Source organism: Schistocerca americana, chromosome 6, assembly GCF_021461395.2.
Source record: "Schistocerca americana isolate TAMUIC-IGC-003095 chromosome 6, iqSchAmer2.1, whole genome shotgun sequence".
Classification (NCBI taxonomy): domain Eukaryota; kingdom Metazoa; phylum Arthropoda; class Insecta; order Orthoptera; family Acrididae; genus Schistocerca; species Schistocerca americana.
This window is the reverse complement of record NC_060124.1, coordinates 28,265,080-28,289,193: the sequence shown is the minus strand read 5'-3', so window position 1 is coordinate 28,289,193 and position 24,114 is coordinate 28,265,080. Positions and strand designations below refer to the sequence as shown.

The 24,114-nt window shown below is 42.3% G+C and overlaps 1 protein-coding gene across 1 annotated transcript in view; it reads right to left on the bottom strand.

Moving 5' to 3' along the window:
- The window catches only part of LOC124619703 (dynein axonemal heavy chain 2), a 1,014,172-nt gene extending 996,406 nt beyond the window's left edge, over window positions 1-17,766 (bottom strand). The window contains 1 exon segment of the mRNA XM_047146260.1: window positions 17,688-17,766. Within this exon segment, the coding sequence (XP_047002216.1) occupies window positions 17,688-17,766 (79 nt within the window).
- Window positions 17,767-24,114: the final 6,348 nt, after the last annotated feature.

Below are 24,114 nucleotides of genomic sequence, written 5' to 3'. Positions count from 1 at the left end.
AAGTTGTGGGTCAGGATGAAGCTGGCTAAGGTGATGAGGAAAGAGGTTTTAGGTAGGGTGGCAGGTGATCGGCGTGAAAGGAAATGCTCCATCGCAGCGAGGCCCTGGACGTGCGGAATATTTGTGTACAAGGACGTGGCATCAATGGTTACAAGGATGGTTTCCGGGGGTAACAGATTGGGTAAGGATTCCAGGCGTTCAAGGAAGTGGTTGGTGTCCTTGATGAAGGATGGGAGACTGCATGTAATGGGTTGAAGGTGTTGATCTACGTAGGCAGAGACACGTTCTGTGGGGGCTTGGTAACCAGCTACAATGGGGCGGCCGGGATGATTGGGTTTGTGGATTTTAGGAAGAAGGTAGAAGGTAGGGGTGCGGGGTGTCGGTGGGGTCAGGAGGTTGATGGAGTCAGGTGAAAGGTTTTGCAGGGGGCCTAAGGTTCTGAGGATTCCTTGAAGCTCCGCCTGGACATCGGGAATGGGGTTACCTTGGCAAACTTTGTATGTGGTGTTGTCTGAAAGCTGACGCAGTCCCTCAGCCACATACTCCCGACGATCAAGTACCACGGTCGTGGAACCCTTGTCCGCCGGAAGAATGACGATGGATCGGTCAGCCTTCAGATCACGGATAGCCTGGGCTTCAGCAGTGGTGATGTTGGGTGTAGGATTAAGGTTTTTTAAGGAGGATTGAGATGCAAGGCTGGAAGTCAGAAATTCCTGGAAGGTTTGGAGAGGGTGATTTTGAGGAAGAGGAGGTGGGTCCCGCTGTGACGGAGGACGGAACTGTTCCAGGCAGGGTTCAATTTGGATGGTGTCTTGAGGAGTCGGATCATTAGGAGTAGGATTAGGATCATTTTTCTTCGTGGCAAAGTGATACTTCCAGCAGAGAGTACGAGTGTAGGACAGTAAATCTTTGACGAGGGCTGTTTGGTTGAATCTGGGAGTGGGGCTGAAGGTGAGGCCTTTGGATAGGACAGAGGTTTCGGATTGGGAGAGAGGTTTGGAGGAAAGGTTAACTACTGAATTAGGGTGTTGTGGTTCCAGATTGTGTTGATCGGAATTTTGAGGTTTTGGAGGGAGTGGAGCTGGAAGTGGGAGATTGAGTAGATGGGAGAGACTGGGTTTGTGTGCAATGAGAGGAGGTTGAGGTTTGCTGGAAAGGTTGTGAAGGGTGAGTGAGTTGCCTTTCCGGAGGTGGGAAACCAGGAGATTGGATAGTTTTTTGAGGTGGAGGGTGGCATGCTGTTCTAATTTACGGTTGGCCTGTAGGAGGATGCTCTGAACAGCCGGTGTGGATGTGGGAGAGGAAAGATTAAGGACTTTTATTAAGGATAGGAGTTGACGGGTGTGTTCATTGGCTGAGTTGATGTGTAGGTGAAGGATTAGGTGGGTGAGGGCAATGGATTGTTCAGTTTGGAACTGGTATAGGGACTGATGGAAGGAAGGGTTGCAGCCAGAGATGGGAACTTTAAGTGTGAGGCCTTTGGGGGTGATGTCAAATGTCAGACAAGCCTGAGAAAATAGAATATGGGAGTGTAATCTGGCTAGGGCGAAGGCATGTTTGCGGAGGGAATGTAAATAAAACTTAATGGGGTCATTGTGGGGGTGTTGTGAGGGTGACATGGTATTAGAAGGTGGAAAGTGTAACATGAGGTGAAATGAAAATGAAAATAAAAATATATGGGGAGAGATAAAGGTGAACCGGAAAGAAACTGGAGATCTGGAATGAAAAAAGGTGAATAGGTGTTGGTTACAGCTGGGCTATGTTGGACTAGGGTTGGTAGACAACGATGTGCATAAAGGTTAGGTGGTTGTGTTGCCGCCAAAACACGTTAAAGGACGGAGATATTCGGGAAAATTTCGAAAAAACTGCGTGTAGTATATTAAAAGGAGTGGTATTGTGGTGGCAGATTATGAAAATGAGGCTAGCCCAGCTGTAACCAACACCTATTCGCCTTTTTTCATTCCAGATCTCCAGTTTCTTTCCGGTTCACCTTTATCTCTCCCCATATATTTTTATTTTCATTTTCATTTCACCTCATGTTACACTTTCCACCTTCTAATACCATGTCACCCTCACAACACCCCCACAATGACCCCATTAAGTTTTATTTACATTCCCTCCGCAAACATGCCTTCGCCCTAGCCAGATTACACTCCCATATTCTATTTTCTCAGGCTTGTCTGACATTTGACATCACCCCCAAAGGCCTCACACTTAAAGTTCCCATCTCTGGCTGCAACCCTTCCTTCCATCAGTCCCTATACCAGTTCCAAACTGAACAATCCATTGCCCTCACCCACCTAATCCTTCACCTACACATCAACTCAGCCAATGAACACACCCGTCAACTCCTATCCTTAATAAAAGTCCTTAATCTTTCCTCTCCCACATCCACACCGGCTGTTCAGAGCATCCTCCTACAGGCCAACCGTAAATTAGAACAGCATGCCACCCTCCACCTCAAAAAACTATCCAATCTCCTGGTTTCCCACCTCCGGAAAGGCAACTCACTCACCCTTCACAACCTTTCCAGCAAACCTCAACCTCCTCTCATTGCACACAAACCCAGTCTCTCCCATCTACTCAATCTCCCACTTCCAGCTCCACTCCCTCCAAAACCTCAAAATTCCGATCAACACATTCTGGAACCACAACACCCTAATTCAGTAGTTAACCTTTCCTCCAAACCTCTCTCCCAATCCGAAACCTCTGTCCTATCCAAAGGCCTCACCTTCAGCCCCACTCCCAGATTCAACCAAACAGCCCTCGTCAAAGATTTACTGTCCTACACTCGTACTCTCTGCTGGAAGTATCACTTTGCCACGAAGAAAAATGATCCTAATCCTACTCCTAATGATCCGACTCCTCAAGACACCATCCAAATTGAACCCTGCCTGGAACAGTTCCGTCCTCCGTCACAGCGGGACCCACCTCCTCTTCCTCAAAATCACCCTCTCCAAACCTTCCAGGAATTTCTGACTTCCAGCCTTGCATCTCAATCCTTCTTAAAAAACCTTAATCCTACACCCAACATCACCACTGCTGAAGCCCAGGCTATCCGTGATCTGAAGGCTGACCGATCCATCGTCATTCTTCCGGCGGACAAGGGTTCCACGACCGTGGTACTTGATCGTCGGGAGTATGTGGCTGAGGGACTGCGTCAGCTTTCAGACAACACCACATACAAAGTTTGCCAAGGTAACCCCATTCCCGATGTCCAGGCGGAGCTTCAAGGAATCCTCAGAACCTTAGGCCCCCTGCAAAACCTTTCACCTGACTCCATCAACCTCCTGACCCCACCGACACCCCGCACCCCTACCTTCTACCTTCTTCCTAAAATCCACAAACCCAATCATCCCGGCCGCCCCATTGTAGCTGGTTACCAAGCCCCCACAGAACGTGTCTCTGCCTACGTAGATCAACACCTTCAACCCATTACATGCAGTCTCCCATCCTTCATCAAGGACACCAACCACTTCCTTGAACGCCTGGAATCCTTACCCAATCTGTTACCCCCGGAAACCATCCTTGTAACCATTGATGCCACGTCCTTATACACAAATATTCCGCACGTCCAGGGCCTCGCTGCGATGGAGCATTTCCTTTCACGCCGATCACCTGCCACCCTACCTAAAACCTCTTTCCTCATCACCTTAGCCAGCTTCATCCTGACCCACAACTTCTTCACATTTGAAGGCCAGACATACCAACAATTAAAGGGAACAGCCATGGGTACCAGGATGGCCCCCTCGTACGCCAACCTATTCATGGGTCGCTTAGAGGAAGCCTTCTTGGTTACCCAAGTCTGCCAACCCAAAGTTTGGTACAGATTTATTGATGACATCTTCATGATCTGGACTCACAGTGAAGAAGAACTCCAGAATTTCCTCTCCAACCTCAACTCCTTTGGTTCCATCAGTTTCACCTGGTCCTACTCCAAATCCCATGCCACTTTCCTTGACGTTGACCTCCACCTGTCCAATGGCCAACTTCACACGTCCGTCCACATCAAACCCACCAACAAGCAACAGTACCTCCATTATGACAGCTGCCACCCATTCCACATCAAACGGTCCCTTCCCTACAGCCTAGGTCTTCGTGGCAAACGAATCTGCTCCAGTCCGGAATCCCTGAATCATTACACCAACAACCTGAAAACAGCTTTCGCATCCCGCAACTACCCTCCCGACCTGGTACAGAAGCAAATAACCAGAGCCACTTCCTCGTCCCCTCAAACCCAGAATCCCCCACAGAAGAACCACAAAAGTGCCCCACTTGTGACAGGATACTTTCCGGGACTGGACCAGACTCTGAATGTGGCTCTCCAGCAGGGATACGACTTCCTCAAATCCTGCTCTGAAATGAGATCCATCCTTCATGAAATCCTCCTCACTCCGCCAAGAGTGTCTTTCCGCCGTCCACCTAACCTTCGTAACCTGTTAGTTCATCCCTATAAAATCCCCAAACCACCTTCCCTACCCTCTGGCTCCTATCCTTGTAACCGCCCCCGATGCAAAACCTGTCCCATGCACCCTCCCACCGCCACCTACTCCAGTCCTCTAACCCGGAAGGTGTACACGATCAAAGGCAGAGCCACGTGTGAAAGCACCCACGTGATCTACCAACTGACCTGCCTACACTGTGACGCATTCTATGTGGGAATGACCAGCAACAAACTGTCCATTCGCATGAATGGACACAGGCAGACAGTGTTTGTTGGTAATGAGGATCACCCTGTGGCTAAACATGCCTTGGTGCACGGCCAGCACATCTTGGCACAGTGTTACACCGTCCGGGTTATCTGGATACTTCCCACCAACACCAACCTATCCGAACTCCGGAGATGGGAACTTGCCCTTCAGTATATCCTCTCTTCACATCATCCGCCAGGCCTCAATCTCCGCTAATTTCAAGTTGCCGCCACTCATACCTCACCTGTCTTTCAACAACTTCTTTGCCTCTACACTTCTGCCTCGACTGACATCTCTGCCCAAACTCTTTGTCTTTAAATATGTCTGCTTGTGTCTGTATGTGTGGATGGATATGTGCGTGTGTGCGAGTGTATACCTGTCCTTTTTTCCCCCTAAGGTAAGTCTTTCCGCTCCCGGGATTGGAATGACTCCTTACCCTCTCCTTTAAAACCCACTTCCTTTCGTCTTCCCCTCTCCTTCCCTCTTTCCTGATGAGGCAACAGTTTGTTGCGAAAGCTTGAATTTTGTGTGTATGTTTGTGTTTGTTTGTGTGTCTATCGACCTGCCAGCGCTTTTGTTCGGTAAGTCACCTCATCTTTGTTTTTTTTATATATATATATATATATATATATATATATATATATATATATATATATATATATATATATATATATATATATACACACACACACACTGTCTTTAAATATGTCTGCTTGTGTCTGTATATGTGTGGATGGATATGTGCGTGTGTGCGAGTGTATACCTGTCCTTTTTTCCCCCTAAGGTAAGTCTTTCCGCTCCCGGGATTGGAATGACTCCTTACCCTCTCCCTTAAAACCCACTTCCTTTCGTCTTCCCCTCTCCTTCCCTCTTTCCTGATGAGGCTACAGTTTGTTGCGAAAGCTTGAATTTTATGTGTATGTTTGTGTTTGTTTGTGTGTCTATCGACCTGCCAGCGCTTTCGTTCGGTAAGTCACCTCATCTATGTTTTTATATATAATAAAAGAAGATAATGTTGAAATGTTGTCATTTTAGAACTGAAACAGTCAACAGGCATCCATATTTGGTTATCTGGGACCTCTGCAAAATAGCTTGAGCTGTCTTTTAGTTGTTCCTCCACTACCTTCACAAGGAGATTTTCAATGGTTGTGTTCCAAATAAATTACATTCAGCAGAGATGCCAAAGTCCTTCTCATGCAGACATAAATCGATAAAATTCTTGTACCAGGCAGCAGAACTGTCACTAAAGCAGAGAACCTGCTTGATTCCTCCAGCCCTTGTTCTCAATTATTTAACCTGACTTATTTATGAGCATATGAATGCAATGGTATCATGATGAAGACAGTCACTAATAATACAGATGCATATATTCTGTAGTTCTTTACCACCAACGTAAACCACAATAGGATGTAATGTGGCTTGGCTGTTCTACCAATGAAACCTTGAACAGCACCTTGAACAACAATTAATAGTTCAGTGAAAAATCCATTAAAATAATCACTTCACTACCTTCAAGATGTTTTTTCAGGTACCTCAGATATGAACCCGTTTTGAAATGAAACAGTGGCTTACGAGACCAATGATTTTCAGATTCAGTTCCTCCACAAAGTCTTCTACAATTGTGTGACATTCATGTGTATAATAGTCCCCCATTCGGATCTCTGGGCGGGGACTACTCGAGAGTACGTCATTATCAGGAGAAAGAAAACTGGCTTTCTACAGATCGGAACGTGGAATGTCAGATCACTTAATCGGGTAGGTAGGTTTGAAAATTTAAAAAGGGGAATGAATAGGTTAAAGTTAGATATAGTGGGAATTAGTGAAGTTTGGTGGCAGGAGGAACAAGACTTTTTGTCAGGTGAATACAGGGTTATAAATACAAAATCAAATAGGGGTAATGCAGGAGTAGGTTTAATAATGAATAAAAAAAATAGTGCAGGTAAGCTACTACAAACAGCATAGTGAACGTATTATAGTGGCCAAGATAGACATGAAGCCCATGCCTACTACAGTAGTACAAGTTTATATGCCAACTAGCTCTGCAGATAATGAAGAAATTGATGAAATGTATGACGAAATAAAAGAAATTATTCAGGTAGTGAAGGGAGACGAAAATTTAATAGTCATGGGTGACTGGAATTCGAGAGCAGGAAAAGGGAGAGAAGGAAACATAGTAGGTGAATATGGATTGGGGGTAAGAAATGAAAGAGGAAGCCATCTGGTAGAATTTTGCACAGAGCATAACTTAATCATAGCTAACACTTGGTTCAAGAATCATAAAAGAAGGTTGTATACATGGAAGAATCCTGGAGATACTAGAGGTACCAGATAGATTACATAATGGTAAGACAGAGATTTAGGAACCAGGTTTTAAATTGTAAGACATTTCCAGGGGCAGGTGTGGACTCTGACCACAATCGGTTGGTTATGAACTGTAGATTAAAACTGAAGAAACTGCAAAAAGGTGGGAATTTAAGGAGATGGAACCTGGATAAACTGACTAAACCAGAGGTTGTACAGAGTTTCAGGGAGAGCATAAGGGAACAATTGACAGGAATGTGGGAGAGAAACACAGTAGAAGAAGAATGGGTAGCTCTGAGGGATGAAATAGTGAAGGCAGCAGAGGATCAAGTAGGTAAAGAGACAAGGGCTAGTAGAAATCCTTGGGTAACAGAAGAAATATTGAATTTAATTGACGAAAGGATAAAATATAAAAATGCAGTAAATGAAGCAGGCAAAAAGGAATACAAACGTCTCAAAAATGAGATTGACAGGAAGTGCAAAATGGCTAAGCAGGGATGGCTAGAGGACAAATGTAATGATGTAGAGGCTTATCTCACTAGGGGTAAGATAGATACTGCCTACAGGAAAATTAAAGAGACCTTTGGAGAAAAGAGAGCCACTTGTATGAATATCAAGAGCTCAGATGGAAACCTAGTTCTAAGCAAAGAAGGGAAAGCAGAACGGTGGAAGGAGTGTATAGAGGGTCTATATAAGGGCGATGTACTTGAGGACAATATTATGGAAATGGAAGAGGATGTAGATGAAGATGAAATGGGAGATACGACACTGTGTGAAGAGTTTGACAGAGCACTGAATGACCTGAGTCGAAACAAGGCCCCGGGAGTAGACAACATTCCATTAGAACTACTGACAGCCTTGGGAGAGCCAGTCCTGACAAAACTCTACCATCTGGTGAGCAAGATGTATGAGATAGGCGAAATATCCTCAGACTTCAAGAAGAATAAAATAATTCCAATCCCAAAGAAAGCAGGTGTTGACAGATGTGAAAATTACCGAACTATCAGTTTAATAAGTCACAGCTGCAAAATACTAACGCGAATTCTTTACAGACGAATGGAAAAAGTGGTAGAAGCTGGCCTCGGGGAAGATCAGTTTGGATTCCGTAGAAATATTGGAACATGTGAGGCAATACTGACCCTACGACTTATCTTAGAAACTAGATTAAGGAAAGGCAAACCTACGTTTCTAGCATTTGCAGACTTAGAGAAAGCTTTTGACAATGTTGACTGGAATACTCTCTTTCAAATTCTAAAGGTGGCAGGGGTAAAATACAGGGAGCGAAAGGCTATTTACAATTTGTACAGAAACCAGATGGCAGTCAAGAGGCATGAAAGGTAAGCAGCGGTTGGGAAGGGAGTGAGACAGGGTTGTAGCCTCTCCCCGATGTTATTCAATCTGTATATTGAGCAAGCAGTAAAGGAAACAAAAGAAAAATTCGGAGTAGGTATTAAATCCATAGAGTTTCCATAGGTTTTTCAACAGAAAATGCCATATATGCTTTCACCAGTCAAATTTTGAATGATCTGAATAACCGAACACCTCCCATTGGGATTTTTTGTGATCTCTCAAAGGCTTTTGATTGCGTAAATCATGAAATTCTGCTAGACAAGCTCAAGTATTGTGGCATGAGTGGGACAGTGCACAAATGGTTTAATTCGTACCTAACTGGAAGAGTGCAGAAAGTTGAAATAAGTAGTTCTCGTAACATGCAAAGATCAGCACATTCCTCAAACTGGGGAACTATCAAGAATGGGGTTCCACAAGGGTCAGTCTTGGGTCCTTTGTTGTTCTTATTATATATTAATGACTTGCCATTCTATATTCATGAAGAGGCAAAGTTAGTTCTCTTTGCTGATGATACAAGTATAGTAATCACACCTGACAAACAAGAATTAACTGATGAAATTGTCAATACTGTCTTTCAGAAAATTACTAAGTGGTTCCTTGTAAACGGACTCTCACTGAATTTTGATACGACACAGTACATACAGTTCCGTACAGGGAATGGTATGACGCCATTAATAAATATAGACCTCAATCAGAAGCATATAGCTAAGGTAGAATATTCCAAATTTTTAGGTATGTCCATTGAAGAGAGATTAAAGTGGAAGAAACACATTGATGATCTGCTGAAACGTTTGAGTTCAGCTACTTATGCAATAAGGGTCATTGCAAATTTTGGTGATAAACATCTTAGTAAATTAGCTTACTACGCATATTTTCACTCATTGCTTTCATATGGCATCATATTTTGGGGTAATTCATCACTGAGGAATAAAGTATTTATTGCACAGAAGCGTGTAATCAGAATAATAGCTGGAGTCCACCCAAGATCATCCTGCAGACATTTATTTAAGGATCTAGGGATATTCACAGTAGCTTCTCAGTATATATACTCTCCTATGAAATTTGTTATTAACAACCAAACCCAATTCAAAAGTAATAGCAGTGTGCATAACTATAATACTAGGAGAAAGAACGATCTTCACTATTCAAGATTAAATCTAACTTTGGCACAGAAAGGGGTGAATTATACTGGCACTAAAGTCTTTGGTCACTTACCAAATAGTATCAAAAGTCTGACAGATAACCAACAAGTATTTAAGAAGAAATTAAAAGAATTTCTGAATGACAACTCCTTCTACTCCATAGAGGAATTTTTAGATATAAATTAAGAAAAAAAATATTTAAAAAATAAAAAAATAAAAAAAAATAAAAATAAAAAACACAAAAAAAGTAGTTATATTAACTTAAGTATGTTGTTAAATTAACCTAATTATGTCATGTATTGGAAAATTCGACTCGTTCCACATCATTACGAAATATCGTATTCATGATCCATGGAACTAGTATTAATCTAATCTAATCTAATCTAATCTAATCTAAGAGAAGAAATAAAAACTTTGGGGTTCGCCAATGACATTGTAGTTCTGTCAGAGACAGCAAAGGAGTTGGAAGAGCAATTGAACGGAATGGACAGTGTCATGAAAGGAGGATATAAGATGAACATCAACAAAAGCAAAACGAGGATAATGGAATGTAGTTAAATTAAGTCGGGTGATGCTGAGGGAATTAGATTAGGAAATGAGACACTTAAAGTAGTAAAGGAGTTTTGCTATTTGGGGAGCAGAATAACTGATGATGGTCAAAGTAGAGAGGATATAAAGTGTAGACTGTCAATGGCAAGGAAAGCATTTCTGAAGAAGAGAAATTTGTTAACATTGAGTATAGCTTTAAGTGTCAGGAAGTCGTTTCTGAAAGTATTTGTATGGAGTGTAGCCATGTATGGAAGTGAAACATGGACAATAAATAGTTTGTACAGGAAGAGAACAGAAGCTTTCGAAATGTGGTGCTACAGAAGAATGCTAAAGATTAGATGGATAGATCACATAACTAATGAGGAGGTATTGAATAAAATTGGGTAGAAGAGGAGTTTGTGGTACAACTTGACAAGAAGAAGGGACTGGTTGGTAGGACATGTTCTGAGGCATCAAGGGATCACAAATTTAGCATTGGAGTGCAGCGTGGAGGGTAAAAATCGTAGAGAGAGACCAAGAGATGAATACACTAAGCAGATTCAGAAGGATGTAGGTTGCAGTAAGTACTGGGAGATGAAGAAGCTTGCACAGGATAGAGTAGCATGGAGAGCTGCATCAAACCAGTCTCAGGTATTTTGAGTGTGTATTCCTTCAGCAATTGTGTAAAAATGTTTTGGCAATGTTTCAACAATGTTTTCAATAATGTCTTAACCCTGAAATGGATACAGGCGTAGCCTGTTACCCCAGAAAATCAGAAAATATTACTTCCACAGAGAAGTGTTATTGTTAGGCTGGTAGTGCATTTCGTGGGCTGGCTATTCTCCCCATGGGGTTATAAGCTCACAGGTGCAGTCTCATTGTTCCAGTCTGGAAGTGTGAAGGGGTAACCAAATAGCTGTGTATACATGTATGATCAGAAAAAAATTATTGTGCACGCTTTTTCTTGCAGTTACAGCGAGCACAAGAACAGTAAATCCAGTAGATACTGACTTCGAAAATACTATTCAACAATAGTTAGCCGAATCTGAATCAAGAGGACAAAACTGTGAGCAAAGTTGAGGATAATATTGAAATTTTATCAGAACACAATGATAAATTATCTGATGAAGAAGTAAGCCAGGTACAGAGAAACATTATAATTGTTCACAATGGTCGTAATGGAGTACATTAAAATCTCCTTCAAGCAAAATTAAGTGCCATAATACAGTTTTGAGAATATCTGGAGCTCATGTGCAAGCAAGAAATGTACATCAGGAGACAGAACATGGAAAATCTTCTGCACTGAAGAAATACTAGGAAAAACAGTGTTTTATACAAACCAAGAAATTGGAAGACAAAAACTGAGTTACGCACAACAAACGAGATGTGTAGATGACACTGATCTCAAGGAGGTACTTGCACTAATTGACATCCTGTGTATCTCTGGGTTCAGAAAAATGTCTCAGTTTTCTATGAGTGACATGTTTTTCTACAGAAGAGTCAAGAATATACAGAGCTATTATGGGCAGATGACAGCTTATATTTTTACTTCCATGTCTTTATTTTGATGCTAAAATTTTAAGAAATAAAGAAGATAAGTATTCTCAATTCACTAAGTTTGGGAAGATTTTACACATAATTGTACCTAAATGTCCCTCGTGCCTACTGCATAATTGATGAGTAGCTGTTAGCTTTCTGAGGATACTGCCCATTTAGGGCTTACATAGTGTCCAAGCCCAATAAGTACAGGATTAAACTTAATACTACATGTGATGTTAAAACTTTATATATGATAAGTGCACAACCTTACACTGGTACACAAGATGCTCTGAGCCGTGAACCTATAGCCGGTCAAACTGTTAAAAAATTATCTACTTAAATTTCTAGAACAAATAGAAACTTCACAATGGATAAATATTTTACTTCATACCCATTGGTGGATGAAATGCATAAAAAATACAAGGTGTACAACTTTGCTTCCGCCGTTTGTCGATAGGTGACGTCAACGATAAGTAGCGGTCGGAAGAAACAGATCGCAGACGTCAGGCAGTTAGCTTGGACCTCAATCAACATAACCTCATGCAAACATTAGTCGATTTGTGTCTGTGTCATAAAGTTGTTCTTGATTGAAAATGTCAGTTTATGAGCCTTACTCTCGTCATTTGCGGGAGGTGTTTCTGTTTTGTTTCAATATGAAAAAAACAGTGGCTGAGTCTCATTGAATGCTCTCAAGTATGTATGGTAAGGACACTATTAGTGAAAGAACGTGTCGTGAGTGGTTTCAATGCTTCAAGAACGGTAATTTTAATGTCGTAGACCGGCATAGTGGTGGAAGGGAGAATGTTTTCGAAGATGCAGAACTGGAGACATTGCTGAGTGAAGACTCACGACAAACTTAAGAAGAATTGCCACGATTAGTGGGAGTGACACAAAAAGTCATTTCAAAACGTCTCAAGGCTATGGGCATGATTTAGAAAGAAGGAACTTGGGTCCCATGTGAGCTGAAACCAAGAGACATTGAATGATGTTTGTGTGTTAAAGTGCGCGTCATATATCTTGGCGGCCGAGTTTAGGTTCGGTCTGCGCATCTGACGTCACAAAACACAGTCAGCCAATGAACAGAGAACGACGTTGTCAGATCTCGACAGCAGTGCAGAGCAGGGACGAGTGCCTTCAGTTTTAGAAATAAAGTAATAGAACAAAAGCAATCTCTTGATAGCAGACTTTCTTTTACAGAAAGTTTGGAAAAAGCATTCTTTATACCAATTGCTTCATATTCTATTAATTAATTAAACCAAACAAGCAATAAGACTCCTAATTCAGGCGATAGCAAGGAAAGGTGTTTGTTTCAATCTCACGAACTGCTTTTTCGCAATAAAGAACAGCGGTAATTGTTTATTTCCTATTGTACTTCGACGAAGCGTGAGTATTTCATAATCATACCAACATTGTTTATAAGTAGTTGCGTGAGGTGTTAGACTCCTTGTGGAGTTACACTGTTCATCGAGCTGAGAAAGCGGAACGGTCAAGGTGTTGGGCTGCCAAGTGAAAGGTTATGAGTTCAAATCTTGTGTAGTGCTTAATATTTTCTTTATTAAAAAACGATATTGGAGTGCCTTACTTCACGAATTATATTCGTTTGAATGCAATTTTTTGAAATTTCTAGAGCTTTGTCTCTTCATTAACACTTTCGCTGCTGCAGACACGTGCTCCCCGCATTCCGCGCTGTGGGCGATTTTGTCATCACTGCCGGCCGGTGTGGTCGTGCAGTTAAAGGCGCTTCAGTCTGGAACCGCGTGACCGCTACGGTCGCAGGTTCGAATCCTGCCTCGGGCATGGATGTGTGTGATGTCCTTAGGTTAGTTAGGTTTAATTAGTTCTAAGTTCTAGGCGACTGATGACCTCGGAAGTTAAGTCGCATAGTGCTCAGAGCCATTTGAACCATTTTTGTCATCACTGCACTGCTCGCCTGTGCAGACACATGGTGTTCCACTGCTTTGACACGCTTATCATTCGATTTCACAAAAACTATTTGGCCAAAAAATTTGATTTTTACACGTCTTCTTGCCTGATACCTTCCCCCCATAAATGACTTAATTTTGTTTCGATGTGCTGCATTAAATGTAGTAAACCATTGCACGAAATTGTGAAGAGTTTGCAGAGGTAAAAGTCCATAGCGTATACTTTCCGTATGGTCAATTTTAGTTGCCACAATGTTGAGAATGAAATGTGGACAAGATACCTAAATTTCATATAATATTTACTGTATAACAATATCTCATTAAATCTAAGTACCACATAGGTGTCGTATGTAATATTGAGAAATATTCCGTCTTTCGCGACTGTAATAAAAGTTTTATATACACACGGCGCGTTTGGCTTTATTTTAAAGCACTTCCATCGGTGAAAGGTATGGCACATACACAATGGTATTCATGTTCTATTTCTTGTTTTTGTTCCACAGTCGCAATTTTACCAATGGTATTGCAATATATCCCTCTTCTGCAACTGTAATAAGCGACTTATTTAGACCGGACGCGTTTCTCTCTTTTGAAGCATCATAAGAGGACTGTATTTTGTGTCCTCCATTGCCAAGTCACCTTTCGTAGTTTTGTGCTGCGGTAGCACAATATTCAACGTTTGTGTTGGCTCATCAGTGTTTTAGCAAATAAATGCTGTTTGTGTGTGCCACACACTAAATTATATTTGACATAGCTCTGAGCACTTCACTGACAGACGGTATATTCAAGTCCTAATGTTTTTGTAAGTCCACAGTTTTGTTTGATGTATTTTGTCTACTTCCTTTTGATTGATTGAAGTGCTTTAAAATAAAGCCAAACGTGCCCAGTGTAAGTAAAACTTTTGTTACAGTCGCGAAAGGTGGAATATTTCTCATTACATACGACACTTATGTGGTACTTAAATTAAATGAAATATATAGGTATCTTGACCACATTTCATTCTCAACATTGTGGCAATTAAAATCGACCATACGGAAAGTATACTCTATGGACTTTTACCTCTGCAAACTCTTCAAAATTTCGTGCAAAGGTTTACTATATTTAATGCTGCATAATAACTGCGTTGAACATCGAAACAAAATTAAGCCATTTATGGGGGGAAGGTATCAGTCAAGAAGATATGTAAAAATCTAATTTTTGAGCCAAATAGTTTTTGTGGAATCGAATGATAGAGTGTCAAAGCAGTCGGAACACAATGTGTCTGCACAGGCGAGCAGTGCAGTGACAAAATCGCCCACAGCGCGGAATGCAGGGAGCATGTCCTTGTAGCAGCGAAAGGGTTAATGCGGCCGTGGTGGCTTTACTTCATGAACTGCGCGCTCCCCCCCTACACGTAAGCTTGCGAACTATGCTATACTATGGCGCTGCTTCTATTGGCGCGTGCGTCGTGTGCAACTGGCAACGCAGCAATCTCCAGCGTCTGGGCGGGCATGCGCGAGCCGCCAAGATAAAAGAATTGAACTATAGTGAACAGTTGCTTCAGAGGCAAAAACAGAAGGGATATGCATCGCATTGTGACCGGGGAGGAAAAATGTGTTCATTACAATAACCCTAAACACAAAAAATCATGGGGATATCCTGGCCATGCTTCCACATTGACGACCAAACCGAATATTCACAGCTCTGAGATCATGCTCTACATTTAGCAGGACCAGCTCAGCGTTGTGCACTATGACGTGTTAAAACCAAGTGAAACAATCGCAGGTGCTCATTATCAAACACAATTAATGCGTTTGAGCAGAGTATTAAAAGACAAACAGCCGCAATACAGCGAGAGGCACGATAAAGTGACCCCACGTTGCAAAAGAGGTCAAAACGTACTTGGAAATGTTAAAATGGGAAGTCCTACCCCACCCGCCGTATTCTCCAGACATTGCTCCCTCTGACTATCACCTGTTTAGATCTCATGGCGCATGGCCTGGCTGACCAACACTTCTGATCTCATGAAGAAGTCACAAATTGGATTGATTCGTGGATCACTTCAAACGATGAACTTTTTTTTTGACACGGGATTCGTAATTTATTGTTACAATTACACTACGGATGGGGTCAATTTATTGACCAAGTAGTCCATAATTATTCAGTGGCACATTAGACCAGAATATGGGCATTGAGGGTTTTTTTTATATATAATGGCATGCTTGATCCAGCAGGAATTAATTCATGTGTGTTATTTAATACAGCTAAAAACACAAATAAGCCAGCTAGAAAAAAGCTTTTGAAAGAACTTGGTTTACAATTAGCTCACACTCATACGCTCAATCACTTATTTAAAAACTTGCCTTTGCAACTACAGAATGACACAGAAAACATCTTGAAATTCAATAATAAAACTGCAGTACATGGACTACCATCAAAACAACCAAAATCTTCAAGATATTTCATGTGTAACAGAAGTAAAAACAAGAAAACAAAAAGTTTCTGTAAAATGTGTAGTATGCCCATCTGCTATGAGCACAGTGGATATTTGTTTAACTTGTAATAAACAGTAGTAATATACATCTAGAAATGCACAATGTGTAAGTAAAGTCATAACAGCAGTCGACTCTGTATGAGTCAACCACAACCTCTGTGAGAACAAACTTCTTTACCTTGCCTTCCTGTGTGTTACTGTCAGTCATGTTTCCTATGTTGTTCTTGTTACTCATCATGAGCTCTTGTAAAGACGACATTAAAAAGTGTATATAACTCAAAAGTGTACCTCTAGTACTTTCTACTATGGCATAGTATTGGAGAACCCACAACAGTGATACCATTATTAAGCAATTCCACATCATGTTCACTTTCCTCAGTGACTATAGCCGTTTGTTGTGAATAATGTTTCCTAGGACCATTCAAGCAAATGGTACTCCAACAGTATCCCAGTGCCTTATCACCACATCGGACTTTGCAGCACACGGGCATCTACTACTCAAAACAGGTGTCTTTTTTCAGCCTTCATGCAGTGCCACCTCATTCATTCAGTTCAAACATTTCCGAAATTTTCATGGTCCCATGGCCAAGGTCATTCCAACTGCACCAGTCGTATCTTCTGAGTCATCGCCAGTCGTGTCTTGCCGAGATGTGTGTGTGAGGTGTGATGTCCTGAACTGCTCCACCACTATGACCGAGGCGCCGGGCACCATACTGCTGTCACACGCCACCCTCACTCCATTTAGTACACTGCCCTTGTCTACAACACAGTTTTGTGCTCCAATGCTTGCTCAGGCCGCCCCCTTGCTGCTTCCCTGAGCTGCCTCCACTCAACAAGAATAGCTCTGTTTTTGTTTGCTCTCATGGACTCTATTCTGGAATTTGTAGTATCACTGGTGATGAAGCACACTTTGTATGTCTCACTGGATAATTTCATGCCGACCTGAAACTTATCAGAGATATCATCCTGACCCCACCTCCTCTGCCCAGGTACCTCAAATACAAGGCAGATCATCATCGAGCATCTTCCTCATGTAATTCATGCAGAACAAATTGGCGACAAGATGCCCTCACCACCTACATGCCCTTGTTGATCCTAACATACTAACAGACACTGCCTTATGGGTCATTTAGGTTGTCCAGCTTCCATATGACATCTAGCTACAGCTCTATCTTTGTCTACAGAACCACTAACATAGACTTTGGCACACGGATTGCGTAAATCAAGTATTGCGACACCGCCAGCTCATCACTTTTGGAAGACCAGATACTGCTTCCTACGATGGCAGTCCCGCTTCGGATGTGGCTACCCCCTCCCTCCTCCTTGCGTACCCAGAGTGGGTCGTGTGAGTTCTCGTGCATCACACTACAGAGCAGTGCAGTCACCTAGCAGCTGACCATCCCCACTACCTGCACTCCCTGTCCCCCACTCCTCACCTTCTACCCTCGACACCTCCCAGCACAGTGTGGTGGCGGACATTGGGACTTCATATCCTGCTCCCCACAATTAAGGGGATACCACTTGTAATTGTCAATGGAATACTTGCCACGTGGGTTGCAATAGGCACTACATCGCGCTTCTTCACCAGGGCAAGGCCTTCAAAATCAATCATCATCCAACAGTCACCTCACATCTGAACGCTTCTACGTGCTCAACAGTTCAACCAACATCCACTCTCTGACTGACACCAGCATAGATACAGGCATTATCCCAAAAGATCTCACTCCATCATGCATCCTACCTTCACCTGGTACACTTCGTGTGGCTACTTCTGGCGCACACATACCATGTTCCTTCGCTCCGCTGTCTACAGCCCCCATGTCCCACTGTGACATGCTCGCTCATCTACCATCTGAGTGTATACTTCTGATAGCTCAACTCGCCAACTCCCTTGTTCAGCTCTTACTCCAATCTTGTGACATCAACGCCATTTGCGCCAGCAACAGCACGCTCCATCTGCTGGTTGCAGATGCTTCCGACAACCTGACACATGCACAGCGCATGGTCAATGCTCTTCCAGCTGGAATTCCACCTGCTGCAACTCCAGACGATGCTGCTGTTCCACAGACTTGACAAATCAATGACTTCACATATGAATGTTGCATGCGATACCTCCTCCCCCTCTTCACACTTCGTGGCTATTTCAAACACTACCTGTCAAGGTTAGTGACCACAGAAGGCCATTACAAGGAGAGGCCCCTGACATCTAACAAACAGCGCCACACTAAGGCCACTGTACAGGAACTGCTAGACGTGTATAGTCTGTCCATCTTCTAGTAACTGTTCTTCAGCTATCCACCTGGTCCCTAAAAAAGACGATACCTATTGACATGAGGACACTACCGATAACTGAATGCATGCACAATAATGGACAATTATCCCATTCCACACATCCAAGACTATGTGCAACAGCTGCATGGCACATGTGTGTTTAGAGACTACCACAAGGGCTACCATCATATCCCTATGCATGCTGATGACATCCCGAAAATGGCCATCAATACATCATTTGGCCTATTCGAATTTTGTTTCATGCCTTAACGATTAAAAAATGCTACCCAAAACTGGAAGCACTTTATTGATTCTCTACTTTTCCCTGTGCCTCTCTGCTATGCATATCTGGATGACATCCTTACCCCTCCCTCTTCCCATGACAGACACGAGAAACACCTATCGCATGTGTTACAAGTCCCCACAAACAATGGTGTTGACATTAATCATGATAAAACACAACTTCACTGCACCTTCCTTGACCATGAAGATACCACCAAGGGCATTCACCCACTTTCGATCATGTCACCTTCATATCTGTCCTACCACGACCTGAAACCTACCATGATCTTTGCAAGTTTCTAGGTATGGTAAACTTTTTCAGGCACCTTGCAACTCATGTCACCTCACTTCAAGCCCCTCTCACAGAGGCGTTAGTAGGCAGGAACACTTCTGGATCATGTAGAGTGAACTGGTCTGATGCTATGTTAAAAGCTTTTGAAAATCTCACGATCACATTCTCCAACACTGTTACACTTGCACACCCTGTCACAGATTGTGTGGATCTCTATTACTATGGACGCAAGTGACTCCTCTGCCGGCGCTGTGCTTCAGCAACATACAGGCAACATTTCACAGTCTCTTCTCTTCTTCTCCATGAAACTGTCCTCCTCCTAGTGCAAATGGTCTGCTTTTGAGAGGGAGTTAAAAACCATTTACGAGGCAGTGAAATATTTCCAAGAAGACATTGAAAGTCGCGACATTACCATTTTTACAAACCATTACCATCTCATGGACGCATTATGTAACGCTGCTGCCGACCCTCCCCTCATCATTCTCAGCATATGGATCTCATTTCTCAGTACACTATGGATGTCTGTTACATCAAAGGATCTGACAATATCGTCACAGACTACATTTCAAGTTTACCTCCATGACTTTGCCCCTTTTTTATTTTTTTCTTATGGGACTTAACATCTGTGGTCATCAGTCCATGACTTTGCCCCTTGACCTGGACAAATTGGCTCACTTGCAGGAACAAAACCCTGATATACAGAACTTGTTACAAGACTTGTCTAAGTCCCTTACAGTGGAACCCCAAATCCTACCTAGATCAGCAACTCCAGGGTGGTATGACACTTCTACTGGCATGCTGTGTCCCACAGTTCCTTCTGCCCTGCAACGCACAGTTTTCAACTCTATTCATGACCTTACCCACCTGGGCATCAAAGCCAACAAGTGCCTGCTTACCAAGTGTTTTCTTTGGCTGAACATCAAAAGTGACTGCTGCATCTAGGCACATGTGCATTCCCTGCTAACATAGAAAGGTCTGTCGACATGCGCTATTTCCTCTCAGACATTTGGACATCCCAAAAGGACGTTTTTGCCACATATATCTTGACCTGACATACATTCCATTGATGACTGATTGGACTAGTAGGTGGATGGAGGCTGTCCCCCTCACCAAAATATCAGCTGACTCAGTAGCCCGTGGTTTCGTTCATACCTGGCTGGTTCACTTCGGTTGCCCTTCAGCTATCACTACAGATCACAGTTGGCAATTTGAAATGTTCCTTTTCACTAAGCTCTGTAATCTATGCGGTGTTGCCAAGTTCCATACCACTGCCTATCATTCCCAAAGTAACAGATTTGTGGAACACTGACATCGCACTATGAAAGTGGGGCTCATGTGTCACACCAGTGGCTGGGTGGAAGCGTTGCTGTGGGTTCTCTTGATCATACTGTAGGGATTCAAGAATTTCTGTGTAAATTCTAGAACCACTTGGCCTTCTACCGTCTCACAGGATATTTTAGATATGAGTGCGAGAAATTGGAATCCTACCTATTGTGCGTCACGTTTGTGTGTGCAGGTTTGAAATGAGTCGCGAGCAGAATGTAGACACGGAGGTCGAACTGCACCGACAAGTACTTGTCGGTCGATCCATAGAAGTTTAGTGAAAGTGAACAGAAGAACCATGGAGTGTTTACGCTACTCTGTTGAAAAAAAACTCACAAGGTACTATCAGTTTCTAACAACACCTTTGTTTTTCTTCTCAACATTAAGCCACAAACTGTACCCTTGCACAGCTTAAAACCAGCTTGGACAATTGAAGATACCAGACGCATAAGCTACCATCCAATGAAACTATTCCACTTGAGTGTGGTGATTCATCATTAGATCAATGTGCACCAATACCTACATTCCCTACTAACCACCCTCTGTCCCAGTGCTCCTGTGATTCCCCAGTGTTGTGCTCGGAACATGATTCTCATGTGCTCGTTCCAGTCACTCATCTCTCACCTGCACCACCAACTGCCACTACAACTTCCATCAACATCTCACCTTTCACCCCCAAAGATCCTCTGATCCAGATCTGTGATGACACCCATTCCTTCTCCACAACCCTCCCTGCTCCTTCGATGACCCTAACACTTCCCACATTACCCTTCCAAAATGTTTACTCTTTACATCCTTCCATAGATGAGGCCAACATTACTGCCTCCATTGACACCATCGGGCAGCTTATCATTGCCATCCCTCTTCTCTCCATACCTTCAACCCACTCCACTCCCCCTCTCCTCACATTCCTTTATCCCATCCACGTCATCCCCTCCATCCCCTTTTGGGCACTGAGATTACATTCTTTCCTCACCTCCTTTTCCCTTGCAGAGCAACAGTCCAAAAGGCCTTCCCTCATGGCATCTATGACACAGCCGGTTACACCGCATCCCATCACATCGGAAGCTCCTCTGTCCTATAACATCCCCCATGCTCCACACTACCAAGGATGGGAGTTGAACACCACCTCTGCGAGAACAAAGTTCTTTGACTTTTTTTCCAGTGTGTGTTCTTGTCAGCCACGGTTCATACATCATTCTTGTTATTCGTCGCAACTGTTGTGTAAAGATGCTGCTAATAAAATGTATGTAATTCAAAAGTGTGTCTCTGGTCCTTCCTGCTATGATGTAGTATTGGATAATTCAGACAGTAAATTATAATATACCATTTGATTGCACAAATCTTTTAATGAGGGATAATGAGATACTCCATATATACCAAGACATTTGTAAGACTTACATACCCAGTTGAGGGTTAAACAATGTTGCAAAAAAAAAAAAAAAAAAATCAGTAATGGATTTACAAAACCTTCTGGGAGTTACGTTATCCATTAGTATGCACGTATCTTCTGAAGCTTAAAGGACAGTCTTTACCTAAACAGTGAGATTAAAACAGTGGTCTAACAATGTCATGGCAATTTATTCAACAATGTTTTCTATAATGCCTTAAATTATACTGCAAAACATTTCTTCACAGATGAATTTACAAAAATTTTTGGGGGTAATTTCATCTGTAAGTAGGGGTGGATTTACATCTGTTTTGTTGCTGGGGGGGGGGGGGGGGGGGGGGTGGCAAAGTCACCCTCATGAAATGCCGATAGTTCTGGCCTGTTTGGCAATGTGGAAGGAAGGCTGGTCCCAAAATACAAACGCCAATTGTCCCATCCCATACATTCCAGATGCACTGCTGCTCATGTTTCTCTGTCACCATACCATGGGGGCTCTGCACACTATCCCACAGACGACTGTCATGAAAATTGAACATACCACCCGCGTAAAGGTGGGCTCATCTGTGAATAGGTTGGATGACATAAATCCTGGAACTGTGGTTGCCTGGTGAAGAAACCAGTGACAAAACAGCTCCCGATGTGGAAAGTCTGTCACTAGAAAGCCCTGCACACGCTGTAAGTGGTAAGGGTAGTAACAATTGTCGTGGAGAATGTTCCACACAGTCATCTGGTTTACCCTGTACTGGCATACCAACTGCCTGGTCATCTTCCACAGTGTTAATCACATTTCCCTCCAAGTCTGGTGTCCAAACATTTTGGGTACATCCTTCATGATTTCCTGCTACCTGGAACAACTCTGTCTGCAACAAACGGCAAAACACTATTGCAAACACTGAATGCTGTGATTGTTGTCAGCTGGGATAGGCCTCCTTATACAACCTCACTGCCTCCCGCCCACTGATCAATCCCTGGAGTTTGTACACAGTGGAAAAAAGCACCCTGTATGACCTACTATATTAGTGGGACTAATATTAGCTTGGAGAAAGGTACTGCCTTTGCCTTTCCCTAAGTAAACACCCTGTCGATTCGAATACAGGACGACTGTGTGCAATACTGTATCACATCCACTACAGGAAGAGTCAGCAGGAGAAGTGAATCAGACACGAAATTACCAATTACTACCGCGGGCTACAGCATGACGTATGAGGAACAGTACCACCCTCTAGGAGGACACCATGCATACTGTAACTGTGGCTGCATGGTACTATTAGACTGCAGTCTCTGTAACAAAGTATGATTGAATATATGGTCTCCAGCATGGAAGCCATGCGTTTCCAAACATAAGTTCGTTAGATGTTTTTTTGTTCCACATCCTCTCATTGATCAATCCCTGGAGTTTGTACACAGTGGAAAAAAGCACCCTGTATGACCTACTATATTAGTGGGACTAATATTAGCTTGGAAAAAGGTACTGCTTCCTCAATTATATAAAACAGCTGCTGTCTATGCCCTCTACTTTATGACGAATATAGTCATTTTCTGTGTAAGTAATAAGAATTTTCAATCCTTGAACATAGATAATCAGATAATTTGTAGAAAGAGTAACTAATGAAGTGATTTTAATTTTATTTTGAATTTGTGGAATTCCCACTTTCTTGTTTTATGTTACCTGGGATCTTACAGAAGACATATTCACCAAAATATGTAACCCACTTTGAACCACATATAATTAAGTCCAATGAAAATTATTTTTCTGTCTTGTATTGCGGTTGTGCATAACACATTTCTGCTGAGACTGCTTTTTATTATCAACAACATATACAGTATTACTAGGATAAAAGTGCTGGGAAGTGAGTGTAAGAGCTCAGATATTCTCAAACGGTCCTCTACAATATGGGGATTATCTTCTTTACTCAAATGTTCTTACTTGTCACTTCTGTTGAAGACATTAATAGTGTAAGACAACATGAAGTGAAAAAAGTAATATATAAGGACATTCACTTGTTGTTAGATCAACAAAATGAGAGTGAGGCTTATTTTTAAGTTAAAAATAAGCTGAACTGTGTATCCTGATCACTTAACATAAGAGTCACCTCCACTTCAACTTGTTATCAGAGACATTTACCTCACAATGTTTCATTTGGTGTATGAATATAAATGTCTAATTCTGATGCTAGTTAGCAGAAGATGTTGGAGTAAAAAAGGCAGATAAACTCACAAAATCTAATTCAATTAAAAAAGATGTCAATGGAAGAAAAACGGGAAGCAGAATATGCAGAAAATTATGCAAATATTAAATGGGAGCAGTTTTTATCTTTATTTAATTATTACAATAATCTTCCATGTCCTGTCAGCAAAAGATTAGTAAACAAGAACCAAAAAAAAGCTGGCTGACTGGAGGGATACTCCATACAAGAAATAAACTTGAAGTGTATTATGTGCTCTCCAAGCGGGGCACTGCAGTTTCATCGTAGAAATTAAGGCATTATTCATTAAGACAGCTGTAGATAAGGCAGAGAATACTTAAAAGACTTATGATTCCTCGCAAATGTAGAGAGAGGAAAAGTTACAAAATTGACAGAGGACATCTGCCCACTAAAAGATAACACA